We start from the raw sequence: 20,285 nt of genomic DNA, 5'->3' as shown, positions 1-20,285 counted from the left end.
GAGACTCATGAGAACAGTATGCGCTGCATTTTATTTAGTGATATTAGAAAAAATATTGAATACATATACACATCACAATTTTAAGATTAGTAAAAAAAAAATCTCTGAAAACTGTGCTTTTTTTTACTTCTGCTTCATAATAAAGAACTCCTTGTGTTGGTCTGAACAATTTTGCAATGCACTGTAAAACAGCAAAAATCAGAAACAAACAGAATGAAACAAAGAATAAAAAGCAAATACTTCCAGAATGCAGCCCCCAACAGAGGAAGAGTTAGTCTGATTGGATTGAATAGGGAGCATTTTTAATCTCCTTGGAGAAACAGAATAGAATATAAAATGTGGACACTTAAACACACTAATCTTACCCCATATATCTGGCTTAAAAATAATAAAAGACAATTCTTGACTTTAAGACTGTGTATATTAAGCCCGATGACAGAACCATGTTTCACAGTTGGTGAATCTTTGAGTTGGACTCCCTTCCAGATGGTGGCGCTGAAGAGGTGAGCCGTGAGAGCAAACACAAAAGGAAGCGCGACATATCTGTTTGTGGCGCAAGTAGCTAGCTAAGCTAACACGCTTCGTTACCAAGAATGGCAACGTCCAAGAAGGGGAAAAAAGTAGTAAATCAAGAAGAACTCCGGCGGTTGATGAGAGAGAAACAACGACAGAACACGGAGAAGAAACGCGTGGAATCTCCCTTCGCCAAATACAACAGTTTGGGTCACCTGAGCTGTGTCCTGTGCTCTGTGCAGGTGAAGTCTGAACTTCTGTGGCCAGCTCATGTTCTGGGGAAGCAGCATAAAGACAAGGTTGCAGAGTTGAAAGAAGGAAGGGGCCAAGCAGCTGTGTCACAGAGTCACCCTGTAAAAAGGAAAACACAGGACAGCGTGGAAGTTGTTGGAAAAAAGGCCAAACCAGCTGGCCAGTCTGAGGCGAGTTTGCCTGGAGACTTTGAGAAGCCCTCCGAAAAGGCGTCTGCTTCCACACAGAAATCTGCAGGACTGAGCCTCTTAGCAGGCGTTTACGACGAGGACGACGATGAAGACGCTGTCGAAGCCGATGTCCCAGCGCAGCCCGCTAAAGAACTGCCAGCTGATTTCTTTGACAGCTCCATCCCACCCACGCCTGCCATTTCCCACTCAGGGTCTATCCTCAAAGCAGACGCCCCAGAGAAGACTCCCGAAAAGAAAGACAACACTGCCGAGGCGCTGCCCGAGGGCTTCTTCGACGATCCGGTCAGAGACGCCAAAGTGCGGAACGTCGACGCCCCGAAAGATCAGATGGACAAAGAGTGGGAAGAGTTTCAGAAGGAGATCCGACAGGTGAACACAAAGTCTGAGGCCATCGTGGCAGAGGACGATGAAGAGGGACGCCTTGAGCGTCAGATCGACGAGATTGATGAACAGATCGAGTGTTACAAAAGAGTGGAACTGCTGAGGGACAAGCGGGATGTGTTGAAACGTAAATCAGGGCCAAGAAAGGATGAAGAAACGGAGACTGGTAATAACAATGAGGAGCAGGAGGGAGAAGAGGATGAAGAGGGGTTGCTGGGGCTTTTGTCCCAAGACTGGAGGGCCAAAGGGGCTCTGGCCTAGAGTTCTTCATGTAAAACCTGGTTTTGTTAAGATTGCTGATACATTTGCTCTTAAACATAGTTTTGGTAAAAGCCGCGACCTTTTGTAAATGCCATTTTCATTCATGCAAAAAATACTTGAGTAAAACACATGCTACACAAAATGAAATTTTCTGGATGTATCCTTAAAAAAACATCAGAAACTAAAGCCTTTAACTGTCTTTATTCATTGGTGCTCAAAACAACAAAGACATTCATAAAATCTCATTTACAGTTGCTTTGGGGACCCAAAAATCTCTGTGAGTCAAAAGCTTAACTAACCTTCATCCTGAAAGGAAACATTTTATTTAAGTATGTACTTATGTTAACATGGTGAATTTAACAAACATGTCATAATCAAATGGTAACTAATACCTTGATAAGATCAATTACAGAGCAGTTAGACCCCTAATATCTTTTTAATTTAAAGCATTAAAATGGAGAACACGTTTTTGGTCTAAAGAGGTATTGATCGAATGTGTAGTCAGATGCATTTTTTTTTAGGTAAGATCAGGAACATGTTAGCATAAAAGTGCATCAGACCTAAAATATCAAAAGGTTATTTAAGAAATTTACCAGAAAAGTGAAACTCCTAAAATTTAACATTCCTGGTTATTTTAATGATTCTTTACAACTACCCAATACCCAAATTTTAGCTTCTCAGAAAATTGAAATATTAAAGACCAAAGAAAAGGGATTTTGAACAGAAATGTACCACAGCGAAATTAATCTGGCTCTTCATCGAGAGCTCTATGCAAGCATATTACAGAAAGGTGAGTGGAAGAAAAACTGTTGGCACACTGTCTAAAGTACCAAAACATTGTTTAACGACCATTTTATCTCATTATGTTTCGTAAGCAAACTTTCCAGATTTATTGTCAAGAGGATGATGAAAGTATATCTGGAAGACCCAATTACCCAATCAAGAGCGAGTGCATAAGCTGGACAGTAACTGGCCATTTTTGGTTGGCCAGTAGCATAAAATCCTTTGTTTTTTTATAGGTCGTGTAGTCTATTGCAAACACAAAATTAATATCTGAGAAAGTACATTTTGAGTTTTCCTTTGCTGTCAGGAAAACTACAATTCCTAAACAATTAGTCTCTATATGTGATGAATCTGATTTTGACTTTTATTTACTGGAGTAAATAAAAAATTTCAGACATTCTAATTTGTTAAGATGTATCTTTATTGTGACCCAATTAATCAATTATCTGATGGATTTCAAACTATCAATTCTGTCAATTAACCTAGTATCGACAAAAAAAAAAAAAAAAGCCTTGTCGAGTATTTGTGTGATTAAATTTTAAACAACCCATCCCGTCTGACAATATAAGAAGTCTCAATATGGACATTTTATGAATACACTCATAGTTAGGTCCTTTATAATGCAATAAAATGTATCAAGTAAATGATGATGGTCAGTGTTTTTCACACTACCCGTTACATATTGTGAGCTCGGTGTGCCTTCATTCCACTGGAGTACTTATTGCTACATATGCCTCATAAATAACCCTTAAAAATTCTTGTAAAGAGTTTGTAGCCCTTCAAATCTGTGAAATATTGAGAAATGAGAAAAACAAAAACAATATGCAACAAAACTACAGATAAATGCACAGATGGACTAAGTACATGATCACAACTAAAGGTGGAGGAAAGCACTTCAAACTTTAGTTTTAGCTTAGAAAAGAGCATACAAAAGTTCTGACTGTTCGTACACTTGATTGTTTCTGAGATGAGCTAAGAAACTGTCTAAAAACACAAAGAAAACCTCAAAAAAGCCATTTCTAGTAGTCATTTGTAAACATTCATAAAAAGTCCTTCTCCGCAAACTTGTTTGCATCCTACAAAAGTTTTAGCTGAGCTGAACCAGGTGTTTATGTACACACGTGGGAACATCTGCGATAATCTAAAATACCTTGACAATAATCATTACATCAGGATGAGACAGAAAAACAAACAAACAAACAAACAAAAACTAAACACAATTATATAACAGAAACACTTCAAGTTGAAGCCCTCAGGTGGAAAACAGGACTTGTTCAAGGTCTACAAACATGATTTCAGGAACTCTGGTTAAAATAAGATCTGATTTTACAAACAGATACCTGTATGGATAACTTCTAAAATTTAAGAATTTTTGTTTTTTTTGCTGACAATATACTTCAGTTGGCCTGGGGGAGAGGTGTGAGAGGACGGCATACCAGTGCCACTTTTACCACCATCAAAATGATAAATATTCAGTTCACAGAAGGTGCAGCAACTACAAATAAGGGTTGGGAATCCCAGACCCGCTCCCAGACCCTGCTGGGTGTTCAATACTGTTCTCTGCTCTCAGTGACCCTGAGCTCACAAACCCACAGCAGCTCTCAGCTCCATGAGGGAGTACTTCCGGTCTCCATCATCAAAGCACGCCAGGGCGTGTTCGCTGGGAGTCGACGTCCCAAACAGCAACTTCAGCTCTTGGTAAGTAAGTCCAAGGGAGTCGTGTCTGACTCTGGCTCGCTGGTAGATGTCTTCAAGGTCTGAAAAAAAATCCGGAAACACAAATAAAATGATGGAGTTTCAGTGTGTTTTAGAAAAGGAACAACTATTACAGGAACACGTATATGTAGTTGAATGCTATGCAAGTTGAACAAATAGCCATGCTCATGGCAAATTGACTAAAACATTATAGGGATCTCTTGAATTAAATAAACAAACTATTATCACATTTCCTTTTTGACTAGGCTTTATTATCAACTTCCTCCCAAAACTGAAAACACATAAACATATGGATGATTAAGTTACTACTTATAAAAAACTTTACGCATTGCAACAAACAACTTTTTCCAGTATGAATAAATATGCAAAAAACACCCTGATTTAGCTCTTTGTTAAAGAAATAACACACGTTTTTAATGAAGGGAGAGGTGTCCAGGTTGTGTACCTGTCAGAGAATTGATGCCAGGCAGCAACACCCTCCCTGGACATTTTGTTCCAGCATTCCTCCTAAATCGCCTTGGAGTCAAGAAGCGAGGACGTCTGCTGGTCTGGGTCACTGTCAGCGGTGTGGACATTTCTGTCATAGGAAGATTATGTTAAACAGCTACAGAGTGCAAAGAAAGCCATGAGGATAAATTGCTTTTTTCTACACAATACCTTCCAACTCCTGAGGTGTTTCTTTCAGTGTTGTTGTTTCTGTCACCGTCTTAGTTTCAGGCTTTTTACTGCTGACAGCCAGTGAAGCTACTGTGTCATTATACTGCAACTGCATAGCAGGAAGAAGGCAATTAAATTACTGTGTGTTTGGAATCTGTGAACTCAAAGAGTTGGAACTAAAAGTTCAGTATTTTGCTGTTGCTGTTTTTTTTCTTTCTTTCTTTGAATGGTTAAATTTTCAAGGGGTTCATTCACCCAAATTCATTGTGCGTTCAGCTCTGTCAAGAAAATTCATTTTTAACAAGGGGATCAGTGGCAGTTGCCTTCCAATTGCATTCAAGTTGACTTAAGACAGTGTTTGTGAAGTTTTGAAAATTTTTCCCCCCTTACAGAGTGATGACAGTAACCAAAAATTTAATAAGGAAAACAATTGGCTAAGGAAAATTTATTTGAAAAAATGCATTTAGTTATTCTGATGAGGAGATCAACTGTTATCTGCTGCTGTTTGGATAAAACAAATTCAGAGGGAAAAAGCACATGTATGTATACATAAATTTAGTCACCATAGAATTAGGGTATTACTCACGCTGGGCTTTGACCCGTTCTCTAATGAGGCCACTCTTTGATGGAGGTCTGCAACAGTAGACAGAAGAATGTGGATCTGCTCATCAGTCCACATATGGTGCTGCTCCTCAGTCTTATTGACCTCACCCATGGCTCTTTTTAGGTCTGTGATGTCCTGCAAAAGATATGCAAGATGTCAATATATCTGCAGTTCAGAGTTGTACGAACAAAAATGGAGCACAGCTTCGGAGACAGGAAGAGGTATCTGGAGATATTTACTTCCCAACATTGAGTGGCGACATAAAAACATCTGATTTTTGTGATACAGAAAAGTGAAACAGTGATAAATGATTCAAAAATTAGTTCTGCAATGTTGTGATATATTCCAAGTACAGTTCACATAAAAAACAAGTATACTGTATTAAAAAAATATAAAAGCCATAAGGCTGCAATAACCTGAATGCATGTATGCACACCCTTAAATTAAAGATTTAAAATGTATAAATATTGCAAAAATATCAGTTGTGATTTGTGCATATTTTTCTATTTTCTCTCTCTTATCTATTATTCCTACATTCTATTATCTTTAGCATTTTCTTTAATTTGTGTCTGGTGTTTGCATCTTAACTGTGAGAATAAGACAATATTTTAACTCCAAACTGTCCCTTGGGATGCAAGTATAGCACACCCTGACATTGCAACAATATATTCAGAATATATCAGAATATGGTCTGTGGTCTGTTTGCAGCCTCAAGTCAGCTTGAGGCTGCAAACCAGTCATAGTCATAAAAAATAGGAACTTTTATCATTTGCAAAAACAATTCACATAACTAAAACTTGCAGTTTTAGTTATGTGAATGAAGTTAAGAACAGTTTGGGCTCAAATCCTTATGACCCAAGAAAATCCAATCTGTCATTTTTCCATAACTGAACTGATGCTTTGATAGTTTTCAAAGCATCTGCAGTCACACCAGTCATGTTGGATTTTATTCAATGTTTACATGCGAGACATGAGTCATAATTCTGCACCAGAAAAAGCCATTTCTTAGCTTCCTTCATCTTGTTATCATCTAGTGACGATAACACTGGCTCCAGTTGCTCAACTTTAAAATCAAACCATTATTACTTCTGTAAACAGTGTGCTATTTTGTGACTTCTGTGTTATTCATCTGGTAAAATAAAAACATCTTCAACTGAGTCTTAGTTAAAGAGTGTCCATGCTAATGCAACCAGGATATTACAAATTTTTTTTCTGCAATCATCTTTGTTTATTATTCATTTATTTTTGTTATGGCCTGATTCCAAAACATTCCTAAGAGGGATGAAGTGCACTCTTCAGAAGCTCTAAACAGAGCTTGCAAAACTATAGGTAAGACAAAATTATTGAGGTCACGGTATTATAAATACACGCATGCAAATTATTTGTTGACTTTCTCCTTTCATCGTGTTGCGCTTGTAAAGAAATAAGGAAAATATTTTTCCATTCTTTCAGAAATCTGACCTAGTTTTAGTTCATAGCATCGAAGCCCTCAAAATAGATTGGCAGTTGTTTAATGTATTATGAATGCAAAGCCAAGGCACAGATCCAAAGAACTGACAGGACCCTCTTATCCCAACGACTCCTTTAACATAGGCTTGACAAGAACTGCCAAGCTGCTTACATGCGTGGGTTAACACACATATTAATCTGGCTGTGGTGGCGATCACTAGCGCTCCTCATTTGGATTCATGCCAGGATTCGGAAGATCAACACAATAAGCCTGGATGTACGGTAGTAGATTTGCTACAGTTTTTAAACAAGACAAATACTACAGTTACAAATCAAAGGAAGATTAAACAACAATTTTGTCTCGCCAGTGTACGACAGAAATCTCAATGTGCTGCTGTTTGGTTATTTTTGGTGCCAATGACAGAAGACATCTTTAGCAGTATTTGGAGTGAGGCTACAGATGGAAATACAAATAGCTGAACAAGAGATATGCATATGTACTTTGGACCACTAAAAAAAAAATTCCTTTGCTTTGCTAATGCGAAAGAAATCAGCTTGAGGCTGCAAACCAGTCATAATCATAAAAGATAGGAACTTTATTGTTTGCAAAAACAATTTAATTGCAACATAGACTAAAAAAAACTGTAAAGGAATATTATGATTGGACTGTGTGATGGTAACTGGAATGACACAAAGATGTCCTATTCAGAAGTGGACCTGTTAGTTGACTTTTTTTGTTACCTTGTCCAAAGTGCTAAGAAACAAAATGAGCAGATTTATCTGCTTTCAAAGCAGTCCACGCCAAACTAATGCAAGATTAGCTGACAATGATGCCACACAGAAGATTGAAGACACATTTTCTAATCAGCAGAGGGCAGAGAGGTTTTAGATTTGGTGTGATCAATCAACAGGAGATGAGAACAGATGGTACTATATGGAAATCCCAATGGCTATATAACATACGGCCATTGTTTTCTACAAGTTTACAGCCTGGCATACACATGCTCCAACTCCTAAATAAGTGTAACCTCGTGTTCAAACAGTGGTTTGAACTGGACACTATTTCTTCCATGCTGCACATAATAATCTACTTCAACTGGTTATTTATGAACTACAACAAAAGTATTTCAGAATTACCATTGTCTTCTTTGACTCGTCGTCTTTCTTCTGATTTTCAAGAGAAGCCTTCATTGTTTCCACATCATGCTGTACACTTGTGAGCGTGCTACCAATCGTGGCGACACTCTGAAACAGCAAAAAATGCTTGAAGTAACCAAAATCAGAATAAAACTATTATATTTTAAGCTTTTGTTGGTTTTACCTTCTGAAGCTCTTCAACGGTGGTTGGAAGGCCAATTAAATCAGCAGAGGATTTCAGACTGGTTTTCAAATGGTTAACAGCTGAATCCAGAGATGTGATCTGTGTGGGTTAAAATAAAAACATTTTTGTTAAAAGTAAGGAAAGAATGTTGAATCTGACTGAAAATCTATTAGAAAGTTACTTGCAAATGTTACTAAATCTGACATATAGATGTCAAAATGTCAGGACTGTACTAAAGAGCTTGGTTAGACAGAGCACCATTTGAAAGGTTTATTTCAAAGGAATACCTATGAAAACTACAGAGAAGAAAAACTACACAAATAATAATGTAATTTCACTTCAATGTTTTCCGTTGATTTTTCCTTTATACGCATGTAATGTTACAAAAAATGACAAGCTTTGTAGCAGGCATGACTGACCTTACGATTCATTTCTGTGAGGTTAGACCAGAGTTTACTCAATCCCTTGTCCCCGTTTTCAATGTCTTCAAATTTTTTCTCCTTGTTTTTCAGATCCTCGTTTATTTTGGGTATTTCACTCGATGACACCTTCTGGCTGGATTCCACTGCAACAACAGGTGCCAAAAGCGTCTTAAGCAGTTCCAAGAACAATAAACACTTTACGACTAGATTAAAGAATACTAACAGGTTTTATGACCTTAAGGCATTGTGTTGTTTAATCACCAGACACTTACTGCTATGCAACTTTTCCTTCAGTGAGTCTAAATCTTCCTTCAGTGCAATTTGCATCCATATGAGTCCAGCACAAGCCATAACACAGGCAGCTAGTATGATGAACAAAAACAATGGGTAGCACACGTTGCAGCACTGCGAGTAGCTTCTTCTGTAAAAAGGAAGGACATGTAACATTAGACATTGAAACTCCAGAGCCTCTTTTATTATTCATAATGGGGATTTTTGGAAAGCTGCATGTGTGTGAGTAATAAGCTTGCTCAAAATGAAATGATCTTTAAGCTGTGAAAGGCAGTTTTTATAAATGTATTAATTCCCACTGAATTGCGATTTCATGACATAACAACTGGAAAGTGAAGGTGGACCTTAAACTAGTTTTTGCAGCAGACTTTTTTATAGAATTGCCCTGTATTTCCATCCATCCATCCATCCATCCATCCATCCATCCATCCATCAACTCTGACCAGTAATTTCCTTCATATACCAGAGCCTATTGACCTTGTAATTAATATTCTTCTGTCCAATCTTGTCAGTGTAGATGAATTGCCACATGTTAATAAGTTTAATGTGTCCGGCCAAGAACAGTGTTAGAGTGGAAATAATATAAATAATTTATTGTTCCAAAGTAAGGACATTCAGGATTCAATTTAAGGGGCCAAATGTGATGATTTTAGTAAAGTCAAATCATGTTTATTTGTGTAGCACAATTCAGCAAGTAGGTGGTTCAAAGTGCTTTTCACCATAAAATCATTACACAGCAACCAATTATATAACTGCGATAAACATTACATCATGTCCTGCCATCCTCAAAAACATCAAGCAAAGGTGCATCACATATGTTGATCAATGTTTCAGTTATTATGAATTAAAAGAAAATCTGAACAGGTGATTTAGCCTTGATTTAAAGGCTCTTGGTGTTTCGGCTGATTTACAGTTTTCTGGATGTTTGTTTCAGATCAGTGGAGCATTAGTGGCTTTAAGGCGGAAAATGGTCGAATACTCATTTTAAAATATGTAAATAATTGGCCAGACAATTGTCTAAGGAGTAGGTACAGACAGTGAAGTATTTTAGGAAAAGGATGTTGAATATTAGAGTTGCAATGTGAACACCAATTTAACATAAGTCAGAAAATACCTACAATTAATCCGCATATTCATATAGTGATGTGTAGAACAGCAATCACTCACTTTCCAAAGTTAGTTCCGCCGTTCACGTTGTTGAAGTCGTCATCTTCCGAGCTCGATTCTGACTCCGAGCCCGGTGGTTCGGTTCGAAGAAGTCGATGCCCTGACCCCTTCTTTGTCTTCTTTCGCTTACTGTCTCCGAGTCCGATCAAGGCATTCAGTTCCTTCCGCTTCTTCATTTTCTTCTGAGGGGTCAGCGAACCCGCCGAGCCCGATTTAAAGCCCACTAAATCCAATGTTTTGTCCAGTTTGCTGGATGTTGTCGTTTGTGTAGCAGCTAAGCTAACCTTATTATGCTAGCCTAAATTCACGCAGCGGAATGGGGAGATCCGACATAGAAAGACATCGGATTCGTAATCCGATAGGCTTATTTAACACTATATGTCAACATAAATACGTTTAGTTTCTGATTAACATATCTTCACACCCTAAAAGTCGCTTCTTTAAAATAACTGCTCCTGTAAGCTACCGGGTTTTCATGTCCTCTAAGCTAACTCAGCTAAGCAGCGTTAGCTAACAGTGGCTGTTCTAGCTTCTGGGTTCTTTTGCTTTACCTCAGTTCTGCTAGAAGATTGTTGGTTCTATAAAGTTAATTTTAACAAAAATGTATCAACAAAGTCAATACACGACTATGTCATAAAAGAGAAGAATGCTGTTTCTACAGACGACCTGCTGCCCACAGCTTGTAATAACCTCACAGTTGATTGGTCCAGTGACAAACACAACTTCCTGTGTATTGTTTTGTGACGAAGTGAAAAGGCGCAGCGCACTTCCCTCCTCTGAATGCTCAAAGTTTACAGTTTATTATGGAAAAAAATAGAACTGTAAAGTCAGGGTTTTTTTTGTTCACTGAAAAAAAACGTTGTATCTCAGGATCCGGGAATCCCTCGACGATGTACAAAATCACTTAATCGACATGTTCCAACAGAAAGTTCGGTACTACAAAAAACAGAATTTAGATAATGTATATAGTTATCTAAAAAATACTTCTCATTATTGTAAAGAAATACTTTGGATTCATCTCTGTGAAAAACAATGTCCAGAAGTGGTTAAATTTAATGCAGCTTTGAATATGAGAAGGTTATTATTGATTTTTTCTTTTTATTTTATTTTTTATTTTTAGACAGAGGAAGCTGTTCCCCTAAAGCCCGTCAGTCAAGCTATACTTATTTAGCCATTTACTGTTACGAACATTAACATAGCAAATAAGGCTTGTTAAGTCTTGAGTAAGTTTTATTTTTCTGTGCATCACTTCTCTGAATGATGTTTTTTTTTCTCTCTTGTGATAACTTTCTCATTGTAAAATTAGAAAGTTCAAACAGCTTGGAAATGGCTTTATAACCCCATTTAAATTGATGCCCAGTTGTTTGCATTTAATCTTTTTGGCAGAGTTCTTTCCACAGGAACAATTCAGTGCAACAGGCTGCCAAGACTCCTGCTTTTAAACAGATGGCCACACCTGTGGATGACCAATTAATCAAGTGTGTATATTAGCAGCACCTGGACCATCCTTCCCTCCCCTGAACACCAAGGAATCAGTAAGGGTGTGAGCTCTTTCTCTATCTGCACTGGCAGTAAAGACAGCTTCCAATTTCTCATAATTGTACATGATGTTGTGTAATACTTCCACTGTGTGAGAGCATTGGTTTAATGGTGAGGGAGTTGTTCAGAATCCCTCTTTGCTCGGTGTGGGATTTATTCTCTATGATTAATGTTAGCTTGTCCCAACTGCCTGCTCTGTGGAGTCCGGAGGAGAGATCTGAGCTAACCATGGTGACCAGCTGGTTCTGTTTTGTTTTTATGTTGTTGTACACATTACCCCCAGCAGACTACAGCTTAGTAAAGGCACTGCAGTTTCACTGGATGTTTTCAGCAGCGCCCTTCATGCTCCAAAGCATCCACGTCTTGACAGTTAAAGCAGATTTGGTCTTTGTAATAGGGGTTTGTGGGTGAACCATTTCAGATCAATGCTAAGACATTTGTTCTCTCCAACCATATCAAGATGAAACCATTTGCAAAAACTGTTTTAAAAGTCACAACCTTTTTTTTTCTCACTGCTTTACATGAATTAAGTCCAATGTTTTTCTCTTCTAAGTCAGCTAGCATAGATATATTTTTATATTATTCTGATTTAGTTTACCTATAATAATGTCATTGTGACTTAACAATTTGGCAATGCCCATGGTAATGCACATGTAATGTAAAATATGCAATCTATATTGATATTGAATGGCCATCCAAAAGCCTTGATCTCAGGAACATAGTCAATTTGTGGGCTGTGCTGAAACTGTGTGTGTGAGTGAGGTGGTCTGTAAGCCAGAAGTAGTTTGACCAATTATATCAAGAAGAATCAAGCAATATTCTAGAAAAAAGTGTTATAGGTTGGTAAATATCTGGATTCATCAGAGATTGTTGGTGTGCAGGGCATTCATATTGACAAAATTGTTGATGACTATCATTAATTCCATTTTGCCCCTTCTGACTCACAATAAGTTGTGTGGTGATATCATTTTTGCAGATGTGAGTTGTCCAGTATCTACTGCTCAGAATGAAAATGACAAGGAATATCGGAAACTCCTTTCCAGTAGGTATGTACAGTAAGATAACCTTGACTAAAAACATTACAGTGTCACATTATTTACACAAAAAATTGATGTGTGAAACGAATGAGTTTGCCTTGACCAGAATTTGCCTTCTTGTACATCAGGAAAAAATGTGGAAGTCATCTTTGAGCCAACTTGCTGGTAGATAACCACAGCACAGTGAAGTAGAAGTGTGAAGCCACTCCGTTCTTCATATATCTGGAGAAAACTGTTGCTCATTATTTGGTATTTGATTAAAATGTTTAGACATTTTTTCATCTTAAAGGTGTATTTTAAAAAAAATATTTTAATCCATTTGTCTAGTCAAGGCCTATCGCAGAGCTTTCCACAAAACAATATCCAGACCCTGTCTTACATTAAAAATGTTTAGAATGAATTGATGGGGCTGGTCTTCATGTAGTTAGTCGGCTGGCTGTTTCAGACCCAGTGCCTGCAGGCTCTCTTGCTTTTATCTAACATTACCTTCTCCCCTGGACAGCTGCTATGCAGAGATTAGGGATAAAATAAAGAGACCATGTCCAGCTGTGAGGGAGAGGATTGAAAAATCTATTTGAGAAAGACAAGATTGGAGGAGGAGGACATCGCTGGAGTTCCAGGTGTTGTGGAGGAGGGAGGGAGCTCGTGATCTGAAAGTAAATGCCTGAGATTCTGGATAGCAGTATATAGGAGAATGGGCTGACAAGAAAAGTCCCAGACTGATAGTTCAAGTTTTTGTTGCTCCCTAATATTGCTTTTTTTGTCTATTTAGGTTTGAATACTATTTCAAACCTATCCACTGATCTAATTTTGCATCTTGTTTTCTTCATGTGTTCAGAACACCTTTCTTCTCCTTTTTAGATATAATTTAAGATTTAATTATGTTGATTTATTTGTACTTTTGGGGTACTCAGTGTATTACTATCATATGGTGTGAGTTTAATGTCAATAATACCATTAGAGATATACTTATTAAAAACAAATTTTTCTGTTTTTAATATTTTATTTCCCTCTGAATATTTCTCGGTCTCTTTTTTTCCCCACGTTTGTGTTAATAGTAAAATATCAGAAGAATGAAAGATAATGGAAATCACCGAAGCAGTTGAAGAGGTGAGACTGGTGGCCTTAAAGTTGCTGTTGTGACATAACTGTGTGTAAAAGAGCTCACTATCTGCCTTATCATTGGCAAAGGGCAGAGCTGCTGATGTAAGCTGTTATCAGAATGATGGTTTCCTTGATCATAAGGTCAAAGAGCAATGACTTGCAGTTCAATGTCCCTTTCACAAAGCTTCTCTGAAGCTGATATGTTCAAGGTTGCACCATCTATTATTCACACATATCAATGCAACACAGTACGCCAGTATAACAAACAATATATAGAATTCCAGATTTGGAAAGATTTTGGTTTGTGTTTCAAAAAATGTGTACTTGTTTCATCACCTTCTTTAGCAAGAGTAGTTTGGAATCAGAGTCGAGTTTTAATAGTGTAACAAGTTTTCAAGTCACCATTGATAATACAGGATTCTTTGCTCTATAATGGATCAGGACCTCCTTATCCATTTCAGTCTCATAATTTAGATCTGGTCTTTCATGCGGCAGATGTTAGTTCACCAAAATTAATTCTTTACAACAAAGCCAGGGTGTTGCAATACTGACAGATTGTGATTTGGCTTCCACCTGGTTCAGTAAAAAAAAATCTGCTCCCTACAAAATAAATGATTCTGTGTCAATATCTTCAAACATGACTACACCCCTTTGATTTGTGTGAGGAAAAGCTGAATAATATTTGAATCGTGTGACATCATTCCATAGAAAAGTTTTGTACTTGGTCTCAAATAAATACAGAGAAGACAGTGGTGTTTTTGAAATGTGTTCACATTGCTTTTCAATTGCCATAAATTTGTCATTTCTATTATTGGGTTTTAGAAATCTTTTTAAGCATACCAAATTATTTCTTCAGTGGAGTCTTGCTTTGTTTATAAAGCAAACTCGCCTCATGATGGAACACCGCAGACATTTTGTCTCGGCTTTTATCCCTTGCTTTTGTGAAGAGAGTTTCTCTTTTAATTTTCAAAGTTTTTTATGGTTTGTCATGAGCTGGCTGTCAGTAATAAGTTAAGTCAGGGTTTTTGAAAAGTTAGAGTTTAAAAAAATGCAAAAATTGTCTGTCAGCTGGTTTCAATCATGTCCTCGTTGTTAACAACAGAAATCATCCCAACTGGGATTTAAAAAAATTGGCAATACTGATAGTCCATGTGACCTAATTCATCATTTTAAGTAAACACATATTTTATTGAAGAGATTTCTTGCCTCAAAAAACATTGTCTGACCATGGTGAGAAAACTACATCCCATTAAGATAATATCATGCAGTATAAGAACTTTTTGTTCTGTGCCTCATACTGTTTTATTTATTCTCTTTAGAACATTGAGATCTGTATCGTGCTCCATGTTTTCTCCAATGAATTTCAGTTCGTATTTCTTTGAACTCTTGGTTCTGGTTGCAGCAATAAGAACGATTATGGCAACTTGGTTGTACAAAAAATGTAAGCCTCTTTTATCTGAAGTAGTTAATATTTTCATGCCCAGTCATATTCCTGAGCAGATGCTTATTACACAAATTTGTGAGAGGTGTTTTTTTTTCCTCTTTAGCTCTTGTTAGCTCTTTGCAATCTTTTGGGGGATTATTATTTTTGGTTTTTACTTTTTGGGATCAGCCTCAAAATTGCCATGTGTTTTTAATAAAACAATAGAAATTCTCAGTTCTCATCTGAAATATTATCTTAGCTCTATTCTATTATAAATAGAGGGTATTTTGCTAATTATTACAGTCGGAAACTAAAACCAGCCAAAGTATTGCCCACTTCCTCAAAACCTGACAGAATGATGAATGTCTATTTACCTCTCTAGTTTGTCTAAAGTCCACAGTCTCCTGCCAAGATTTACTGGGTTTTTCTAAACCCAGAGGGTAGCCCACAGATTTTTGTCTTCAGTCTTTTGTCAGAGTCTTTGGAATTTGCTAAATACTTTTGATGTATTCAAGAAATTCCACAAAACAGAAATTAATGTTTTTGTCTCAGTTTCTTCATGTTCAGCATGAAATCTTAATAAATGTATTTGACCTGGAGGGCATTTTTGGCTGAACCAGTGGGACTCATGGCTGAAGACAGCTGGTGTTGCTGCATACAAGCTTTTAGCTCTTTATCATTGAAAACAGTCCCCCACTGGCCTGTTCTTGCCTTTGAAATATTTTCTTTTGTGTGCCTGTTGGCCCCCTGATCACCACTGTACAGTGCTAACATTAATGACACAGAATGAAAACCGCTCACTAGATGAATTTACAGACACACAAAAGAAACTGAAATGCTCCTCACAATCACAGTATGAATTTGATTATTGAGTTGCAAAAGATGAGGCCCACTGCTGATGCCTTATTATACTTAAAACATAATTCCTCGAGGCAACAGTTGTCAGTTAACGATAATAGTGTAAAACCATAGAAAGAAACACAAAGATAGTATTGTGATCTTTTAGCCAGACCGATGCCCCTGCCGCGTATTAAATTGTAGTATATATTCACTTTTTAAAACTTTTCATTGTCCATTGTGTTCAAGCTTGTAGCTCAAAGTAATTTAATTCATTTCTATCACTGAAGTTGAGAAATTTGGAAAAAAGGCAAGAAAGGGGAAAAAAACGAGAGCACAAGACAACAAAGCCAAAGCCAAAAGTTGGACTGCCAATTCAGGTATCACTGCATGATAGAATGTGCACCCAAGATGGCTTTGAGTTCAAAAAGTGAAGATTAATATAACGATTTATTCAGAGAAGAGAATAAAATCAAAAGAAGCTGTGTGAGAACAATAGCTTAGAAAACAAAAAAATCCCCTGCAAAATCCCCTGCACTTTATAGAAAGATTCAAAAGTCACCTGTCATGAGTTCAGTTTATCTGAAATTAAACCAAAAACAGTGACAAAACCCTCAATTAAATAAATTACAGATCTAGTAGGATTCAAATTTCTGCTCCAGTTCTGACCAGCATTACTGATCAGCATTCCTGTTTCATGTTCAGACATGAAACAGAAAACACCTCTTTACAGAGGAGGAGTTATAGACGTACGCTGGTTATGGGAATCTCAAATTCCACATGGTCAATCAGAGTTTTTACCACATTCACTACATTTTAGTCAAGCCATGTCAAGGTTATTTGTATTGCACATTTCAGCAACAAGGCAGTTCAAACTGCTTCACATCATAAAAACATAATACAGTCATTAATTATGACATAAGCGATAAACATTACATTCTGTCAAATGTTATCTCCAAAATCATCAAGTAAATACACATCAAATATGTTTAATCAACGTTTCATTTACTATAATCAAAGGCAAATTTATCCGCACAATAATAATGCAGCAGTTATCGTGTATCTAACTGTATAAAGGACATGTGAGCCATGCCCCTCAGGACTCAATGAGAGTCATTTTCTATAGCACATTGTTTGGCCTCAAAGAGTCCCTTTAAACCACCATTACCATGTTAAAATACAGATATACATCAGACTTCAGTCAGTTATGATTAATTTACATTTAGTATTTTAAAATTGATAGATTTTATGGCTTTAAAATATATTTGACTTTTTAGTACTCTAAAGTGTGTTGCATCCTGTGTATTTGCTATAGGTACTAGAGTTACATAGGCAGCAAAGTAAAATTCAGTTAGTGGCTCTGCTTTGAGCACCTGGTGTGAGAACAAGCATCACGCTGGGGGTCTGTGTGGAGCCATGCCAGTATGAGGCTGCAAATCAAAGCATCAGAGGTGTTTCATCTCCTCACTGGAGTCTGTTTTTCATCCCAGGTTAAGACTGAAAGGATAACACGTGGACCTCGGGTTCCACACATCCACAGCCACGAGGTAGGCAGCATTAGAAAGCCCTCGTTTTCTGATTTCTGCCAAACATTTGTTTTTAGCACTTTGTTCACAGCAGGACTATGCACATTCACACCAGAACCGGCTCCTGCAGCCGTGGGCCGGAAGCAGCCTTGGGAGCTGAAAGAGAATGTAAATACCGGTGGCATGATAGAAAATACTGAAAAGAATTGACTGTTAATTGAAGGCTTTCATGTGACATGGCAGACCGTGTGAATACAGATTACCATCAGTTGGAAGCAGGGCTGCTGATGGAATACCAATTTGGCTCACCAGTCGATTGTTTTAAACATTTGTTTAAAATCTTCCGGCTAACAACCTATTAACTCAGCCACCACTACATAAGACAATCTTCCCTTAAAGCCCTTCTGGATGACAGCGAAGAAAGAATCTGCATCACCGACAAAACTGGGACACATGTGTGACACACATATCACCCCTTTTTCTCACTGATGCCTTATCAGGAAAAATAAGCTCTTTTTGCAGTAAGAGCTGCAAAAGAAAAACATTTAATCCCAAAAGACTCATGCTATTGAGAGCCACAGTTCAGATGGACTAATAGAATATAAATTAGTCGTGCACCTTTAAAATCTGCCGTCTTCGAATGAATAGCCTGAAGAAAGTTGCTGTTCAAAGTAGTGCAAAGGAAGTCATGCTTTGGTTTTCAGAAGCCAACTGAGAAAAGTTTAAAACTGAGCTTTTTGACCACTTTCTCAAAGCATGGTGGTGGCAGCATAATACTGTGAAGCAACTTTCTTCAGTAGAAACAGAGAGCTGGTCAGAATTAATGGAAAAATGGTTAGAACTAAATAGTGCAATTCTATAAGAAAATTTCCAGAATTAGATCAAAGTATTTCCTTGTGTTAAGGTGGTTAGTTCAAAGGTCAGACCTAAATCAATTTGAAAATGTGGCGATATTTCTTCTTTTGCAAAGAAGGATGTGCAAACATTTTCATTTCTATAAAATCTAAAAACAAAAGAGCATTTTTATGTCATAACATGAAAAAAGACAGAAACATTCAAGTCGTGCACCTTTGAGTAGGAATGCTTTTACAAAGTTATCTATTATGTGATTCTTTGTAAACATGTAGAAATAACTCTTTAATAGGTGAGGCTTCCTGAGCCTCTATCAAAGTCCAGAAAAATGTCTGATGATTAGAATAACTAAAACCAATTAACGTCAACTTATAAAGATATCTGCATTTGCTCATTGGCTAGTAATGAATATTTTGGGTTGTTCGCAAATGTTCCATTTCAAGTGCTGTTATGTTGAGGTACATTCATCTAATTAGAAATAAATCCATCCGTCTGGGCTTTTTAATTCATACATGAGGTTGGTGCCTATCTGTCATATATATCATATATGTAATGTATCATGTATACTGTATATCATGTATATATCATAAAGACTCAGAAACACTGTCTTTAGTGTAACTGGCAAAGATTTGCAACAAAACTGTAACATGAGAGCAAGGAGAACACATGAAAGCTTGTTGAAGTTAACAGTGATCTTGTTCTGCAAAATTAAAGTGACCTTAAACTACATGTGCTCTGTCACTCTGTGGTTCATCAGATATTGTGCAAAAGGGAATCAGCAGGGGGCAATGTTCTCACATCAAAGAATGAGAGCCAAACTGGATAAAAGCAACACTTGATTCAAGGACAAATGAGCGCAGACTAACTGATTTAGCTCAGGCTAACGAAAGCAATGAAAATATTCTTCATATCTAGCACAGTGGTAATCACTGATCACGTCTATGCCGTAATACTGACTGCGGTAGCTCCTGCAGAGGTCTTGCTATATCATAAAGGGCTTGTACACCTAAATATTTCACATACACACACACACAAAAAACAGATTCAGAAAATGGCAGCATTTTCCTCACACAGTCAGCCACACTCAGGGAGCAGAACACATTTGAGATCATGTTGTAATAAATAATTAACACAATTGTAACATTCAAGATTGTGCCTGGAAGCCTTTTTAGTGTGAAAAAGCTTTACGCTAAGATGACAGTTTGACGACTACTTGCTGCTTTAATTTGAACCCCATCCCCCGTGTCGTCAGGTAAATGCTTTAATGTAAAGGAAGCGTATCATTCATGAGGATTCAACAATTAAAACTATGTTTACAGCCAGAACGTGTACCATGAAAGGCTCTAATGTAAAGGAGACATATTTCAAAGACACATAAAAGGTCTGACATCATCTAAAATGGATGAAAGAGAATAGATTAATAAATTAAGAAACATATAGCTGTGAACAAAAAAGGAGGCATATAGAGAGAGTGGGATCTGAATATGAATTCTATTGAATCGACACACTAAATCTTCAGTATTATTTGTACAATCGGTGTCATATATAACATGTCCCTCTTATGAACCTCCTTCTTGAAGCTAATAAAAAGGTTTTCCTCAGTGGTCTCCAGTTTTTGTGCAGAGCTGGGTCAAGTATTTTAAATTCAATGAGAGTGAGGATTGGTTTCAGAGACAGACAGAACGCCAAAGTTCTCCTTTTCAGTGTATTAGACCAGGATTAGTTTAATCCATGTCTGTGAAATAGGCCCCTCATTTTCCTTGTAATATCTTCAGAACACTAGTATCTTCTTACTTGGGTTTTCTTTCATTTTGCCAAGATGGAAAAAGTAAAAACAATTACAAATTCACAGAGCTATTTTTTTTTCTCTCTCTTTTTTTTTTTGGAAATGGCTGGAGGCAAGTTTACTTACACTTATTTTGCCAAAAAGAGAAGAAATGCTTGGATTGAAAATATAAA

At 37.2% G+C, this 20,285-nt stretch overlaps 2 protein-coding genes across 2 annotated transcripts; one reads left to right on the top strand and one right to left on the bottom strand.

Moving 5' to 3' along the window:
• Positions 1-534: 534 nt before the first annotated feature.
• Positions 535-1,799, top strand: znf830 (zinc finger protein 830). The gene has a single exon (XM_055032908.1). The coding sequence runs from the start codon at positions 594-596 to the stop codon at positions 1,596-1,598; it is 1,005 nt and encodes a 334-aa protein (XP_054888883.1). The 5' UTR covers positions 535-593; the 3' UTR covers positions 1,599-1,799.
• Positions 1,781-10,731, bottom strand: efcab14 (EF-hand calcium binding domain 14). The gene is made up of 9 exons (XM_055032906.1): positions 10,009-10,731; positions 8,823-8,971; positions 8,548-8,693; positions 8,129-8,227; positions 7,945-8,052; positions 5,341-5,493; positions 4,755-4,863; positions 4,543-4,674; positions 1,781-4,138 (listed from the first exon to the last, which is right to left on the bottom strand). The coding sequence occupies exons 1-9, from the start codon at positions 10,182-10,184 to the stop codon at positions 3,963-3,965; spliced, it is 1,248 nt and encodes a 415-aa protein (XP_054888881.1). The 5' UTR covers positions 10,185-10,731; the 3' UTR covers positions 1,781-3,962.
• Between the last annotated feature and the right edge of the window lie 9,554 nt (positions 10,732-20,285).

Source organism: Poeciliopsis prolifica, unplaced genomic scaffold, assembly GCF_027474105.1.
Source record: "Poeciliopsis prolifica strain line A6 unplaced genomic scaffold, Auburn_PproV2 SCAFFOLD008, whole genome shotgun sequence".
Lineage (NCBI taxonomy): Eukaryota > Metazoa > Chordata > Actinopteri > Cyprinodontiformes > Poeciliidae > Poeciliopsis > Poeciliopsis prolifica.
This window is presented reverse-complemented; position numbering and strand designations above follow the sequence as displayed.

Excerpts from the sequence above, each read along its gene's own strand:
- efcab14 (XM_055032906.1), bottom strand. The coding sequence starts at position 10,184 with ATGAAGAAGCGGAAGGAACTGAATGCCTTGATCGGACTCGGAGACAGT. Across the intron at positions 8,694-8,822 it reads GAAGGAAAAGTTGCATAGCA|TGGAATCCAGCCAGAAGGTG; the intron begins GTAAGTGTCTGG and ends CTGTTGTTGCAG. Across the intron at positions 4,864-5,340 it reads AGAACGGGTCAAAGCCCAGC|TTGCAGTATAATGACACAGT; the intron begins GTGAGTAATACC and ends CCTGCTATGCAG.
- znf830 (XM_055032908.1), top strand. The coding sequence starts at position 594 with ATGGCAACGTCCAAGAAGGGGAAAAAAGTAGTAAATCAAGAAGAACTC.